At 40.8% G+C, this 5,000-nt stretch overlaps 1 protein-coding gene across 1 annotated transcript in view; it reads right to left on the reverse strand.

The window, feature by feature from the left end:
* The window catches only part of LOC143027356 (uncharacterized), a 187,858-nt gene that overhangs the window by 19,824 nt on the left and 163,034 nt on the right, over positions 1-5,000 (reverse strand). Inside the window, exons 20-21 of the mRNA XM_076188635.1 lie at positions 2,669-2,786; positions 147-271 (exon numbers count right to left, since the gene is read on the reverse strand). Coding sequence (XP_076044750.1) covers positions 147-271; positions 2,669-2,786 — 243 coding nt within the window. The remainder of the gene's footprint in view (positions 1-146; positions 272-2,668; positions 2,787-5,000) is intronic.

The following is a 5,000-nucleotide window of genomic DNA, read 5'->3' on the forward strand; positions in this document are numbered from 1 at the left end:
CCCAAGGACAATATGAATCTCAGGGAAAATACTGTCTGCTTATTCATGGTATATTCAATATTTAGTGATCTCGTCATGCCTGTCCTGTGGGACGCGTCTCCTACTTGGGAAAACATTGCCTCCGGGAAAAGGTTAGGTGCGCTTACGTAGGTAGGCTTGGCTCTCCGTCCGGAGTCGTAGAGACACTCGGTGATGAGGTGATCTCCCGGTAGGAGGCTGATCTCCGAAGGCGGGATGCGAACTTGCTGGTAGTTGAAGTCGTAGTTTGTATCTGGAATTTGGGGGAAAATAAGAGCTGGCACCAATTTTGCGACAAGGGAGTACTTTTTTTTTCTAAGAGGGGCGGAGAGGGAAAGAAATATTATAGGGATGGTGAGAGGAAAAAGAAGAGGAGAAGGGGGAAGAGGTAGAGGAGAAGGGGAGAAGGAGAGAAGGAAAAGGAGGAGGAAGGGAAGAGAAAAGGAGAAAAGGAGGAGGAAAAAGGAAAGGGAGGAAAAAGAATGAGGAGAAAAGGAAGAATGGAAAAAACGTAGAAGTAGGAGGAAATGGAGGGGGAAGAGGTAGAGAAAGGGAGAGAGGGAGAAGGAAAAGGAGGAGGTAGGGGAAGAAGAAGAGGAGGAGGAGGAAAATGAAGGGGAGGGAGGAAAATAATGGGGAGGAGGAGAAAAAGTATATGAGGGAGAAGCGAAGAAGGAAAGAAGAAAGAGGAAAGAAATAAGAAGAAGGAGAGGAGGAAGAAGAGGGAAAGAGGAGGAGAGGAGGGGAAAGAGGAGAAGAAGACTAGGGAGGAGGAGAGTGAGGGAAAGGGGAGAAGGGGAGAAGGGAAAGGAAATGGAAGAGGAGGAGGATCAGAGGGAGCAGAACCAGAAGGAGGAGGAGGAGGTAGAAGAGGAGGTGAAAGATTGGGAGGAGAGGGGGGGATGGAAGAAGGAAGGAAAAGAAGGAAGAAGAGAAGAAAGAAGAAGAAGAAGAGGAAGGAAGGGGAGGGCGAGGGGAGGAGCAGATTAGGGATGGGAGAGAAGGAAGAGGAGGGGGAGGAGGAGGAGGAGGACGAGGAGGAGGAGGAGGTAATGGGTTGGAGAGGAGTAGAAGGGTGAGAAGGGAAGGAGGAAAATAAGAAGGAGGAGGAGTTAGAAGAAGAGGAAAAGGAGGAGAAGAAAGAAAAATATAGCGGAAGAAGAAGAAGCAGGAATAGGAATAGGAACAGTAGCAGGAGAAGGAGGAGAGGAAGTAGGAGGAGGAGGAGGAGGAGGAGGAGAAAGATGGTGAGTAAAAAAAAAAGAGGACTAAAAGGAGGAGAAGGAGTAGGAGTAGAAGTCGGTGAAAGAGAAGAAGGATTAGAATGAGGAAAAAGCGAAACAGAAGGAAACATAAAAGCGAGAGTGAAAAGAGCAAAAAGAGGAGGACAAGGAAGAGAAGAAAACAAAGGAGAGGAAGAGGGAGTAAGTATAAAGAGGACTTTTTTTTAGGAAAGGCGAATGAAATAGGAAAATAAAGAGGAAAGAAAGGAAGAAGAGGAGGGGGAGAAGCTGGAGAAGCTGGAAAAGAAATGGAGAAAGGAGAAACGAGAGAAGACGGAGGAAATGGAGGAATAGGATGAGGAAAATAAAAGAGGAGGGAAGGAGAATTTGGAGGAGGAAGAGGAGACAAAGAAAGAGGACGACGAGGAAGAGGAGGAGGAGGAGAAGGTGGAGTAATGAAACAGAAAAATAGGACAACAAGAAGGAAGAAAAGAAAGTGGAGGGTGAGGAAGAGGTAGAGGGAATGGTTATCATCTACGGTAGCGCACGTAACCATACACTTCGACCGGGGGCTGGCTAGTCTCATGATTGTATTCTCAGACCTTACTGCAGTCCCATTCACTTGTTTAAACACATACGATATGGTACTCAATAATTCGTATTGGTAACTAGCTACTCTATCTGGTAGATAATTATTATAATATTTCAGTAGTTTCATCTAATTGCGTTACCCAAAAATAGAAGTCCATAAAATAGCTCAATTAACAATCTAAATAACGGTTCAAGAACATATCCACATTAGCTCCCTCCCTCTCATCCCGCCCGTTTTTTCCTTTTTCCCTTTCCTTCGTGCACCTCTTGCCTTTTGCCCTTGTGCGTTTTCCCTGTTTCCTCCCCGCTTGCCTGCCTTCTCCTCCTCCTCCTCCTCCCTGTCAAAGGATTACAAAGGATTACAAAGGCGGAGCATGCCGACAGGAGACCTTTTGGTCCATATCTAGGTCGGATGCGAAAAAATCATAATAATAATAAAATAATAAATAAAAACTATAATAATGTAAATAACAAAAAGAATACATAAATAAATGCATAGGTATAGTTAAATAATAAACAAACAGGTAAATAGTAAATAATAATAAATTGACATATAACTAATAATAAATGAAAATCAAACAGACAAATGATAACAAAACAAAAACAAATAATATAAAATAAATCATAATCATTATAGCATCTTGCTTAGGTGTTTATCTAAATCAGGGGTACTCAAACTGGGGTTTGCGAACCCCTGAGTTAGATAAACACCTAAGCAAGATGCTGTAATGATTATGATTTATTTTATATTATTTGTTTTTGTTTTGTTATCATTTGTTTTGTTATCTGTCTTTCATTTCCCTTTTGATTCTCGACTGGCGAGTCATTATACTAACCCTGGAAGGCGAAGGGCAGCTCGCGTCCCTTTCTGATGTGTCTCAATGTGATGGACTTGCCCAAAAGGTGAGAGTGGAGGACAGCCGAGAACACCTTTACGCCTTCATTTGGTAGTGACTGTTGAAAGAAAACTAAAATGAGTTTTTTTTTTTAAGTGCCAGCTTATTTGATTCAGCTAGAAAGAAAGAGACAGTCCTTTGCATGATAAAGTCATCAAGGATAAACTCATTGCCCCTTTCAGCGTTGTGATATGCTTTATAGTCACTGATTTGGTTGCTGTTAGACAATTCTTCATAAGGAATCTCTTCAACCTCTCTGTATATACCAGCATTTTACTGTTTTTCACTTTTATCCTTATTTAGCGGTCTATATTCTTCAATGCTACCATCTACTGAGTACGGTTGAGCTGATTACACTAGTTTCATACTACATTCACTACAACCATATAAATATAACCATAATAAATATGCATTTCTTACCATACATGCTACTATACCAAGACCGATTAATCCATTGTTATGAGGTGCAAAGGCTGTGTCCCCAAGGGAATGGGGTGGTCCTCCACCAGATCATTCTCTCAGACCAAGGGAATCTTCTCAGCTGAAAAAAATTATGTCTCTCCACCCTTTTCGGCGTTAGAAATAATATATATATTTTTTGTACGGCGTCTCTAGTCAGGAGTGTGTTTGGTTAATCTTTTTTCCTACGTTTTCTTTGACTTCTCTTTGATTTCTTAACCGGATAAGAATATATACATTTAAATTTATTGTTATTCCTCAAGCATTTATGTTTTTTTTTAGAATCTATTCAAATATCTTTTTTCCAAACTTAGAATACTATCGCGCTTTGTTTTGAGTAAAGACTCGACCGCCCGACGACATGTCTCGACGATGAAGCATTTAGCCGGCTGCCTTTCATTAGTCCCTCTTCGTTTAAGACAAGTCTAGACTTCGGATAGCGTTTCTTACAATATTTGGTGCCCAAGGCCACGGTCGAATTAGAATTAGAAGACCTTAATAAGTTAGAAGCAGACATAACTGAAATTGACAATTTATGTAAGTCTTCTAAGAGAACTCGAGCGGAAGCTGCCAAATGATTGAAATCAATTAGGGATGAAAGTGGTATTGTGTCCAAATCTGGTAAAAGTAACGATTTGAAACTACTAAGAATATAAATTTCCATATTCTTAGGTCAATTGACAGATTGGCAGTCATTCTGGCACAGATTTGAGGTATTAGTTGACCAAAATGTTTTAACAGTCATTAGCAAGTCTATTTACAATCGTTATTTCAGGGTGAATCACTGTCTGTCATCCAAGGTTTGGCACTTACTGTTGCAAATTATAAGGTGCCATGTGATCTTCTAAAAGATATATTTGATTGTAAAAAAAAAAAAAAAAAAAAAAAAAAAAAAAAAAAAAAAAATTGCTCATATTCAATATCTGTTGAATGTATCTTTAACACCCAAAGCAAAGGGAGCTGAGTATGTTGATTCCCTTTGGAAGCTCCAAGACGAACTGTTTAGACATATTAGAAGTTTAGAAAGCCTAGGCATCTGAGGTGACCAGTATGGCTTAGTGTTAACCCCCACTATCCTATCTCGACCTCCTCAAGAGATCCATCTGGAATAGTTGAGGGAAAGTTTCGGACATGAAGGCGACTTGGCGTGGCTATTGACGTTTCTTCAGGAGATACAGTGCCGCTATGGAGACGAACAATGCGACGAGAAGAGACCGAATGAAGAAGGGTTAGTTCGGCTTTAGCTCTGTTAAAGCCTACACAAATATGAGAAGCGCTAGCATATTAAGACTACATAGACATGGCCGAGAAGAGGAGATTTTGAATTTGTATTAAGTAACCAAAAGGTTGCAAAGGTAAGGTTACATGTAATCAGTGTACTGGATTATATAATTTGTTGTTCTGAAACCTCAATAAACCTAATTTTAGAAGTAATAGAATTTTTAATAAACTATTACGGTGGAGGCCTCTTCAGGTGGCCGCTCTCTACGACCCTGTCTCGTCTGCTCACTCACTCACTCAAGAAAAAAAGAAAAAAAAAAGGAAAAAAAAAAAAAAAAATCGATTCCGACAGCAAAGTGGCTTCATGTGAACAGGACCCTTTCCTGTCAGCCACACCGATTGGACTCTGGAGATGTCAGCTCAGGTTATCAGGAAAAAACCGCAGCACTACACACACACACACACACACACACACACACACACACACACACACACACACACACACACACACACACACACACACACACACACACACACACACATACACACACACACACATACACACACACACACACACACACACACACACACA

This window comes from Oratosquilla oratoria, chromosome 8 (assembly GCF_046742065.1).
Source record: "Oratosquilla oratoria isolate Oo_2021 chromosome 8, ASM4674206v1, whole genome shotgun sequence".
NCBI classification, from domain to species: Eukaryota; Metazoa; Arthropoda; class Malacostraca; order Stomatopoda; family Squillidae; genus Oratosquilla; species Oratosquilla oratoria.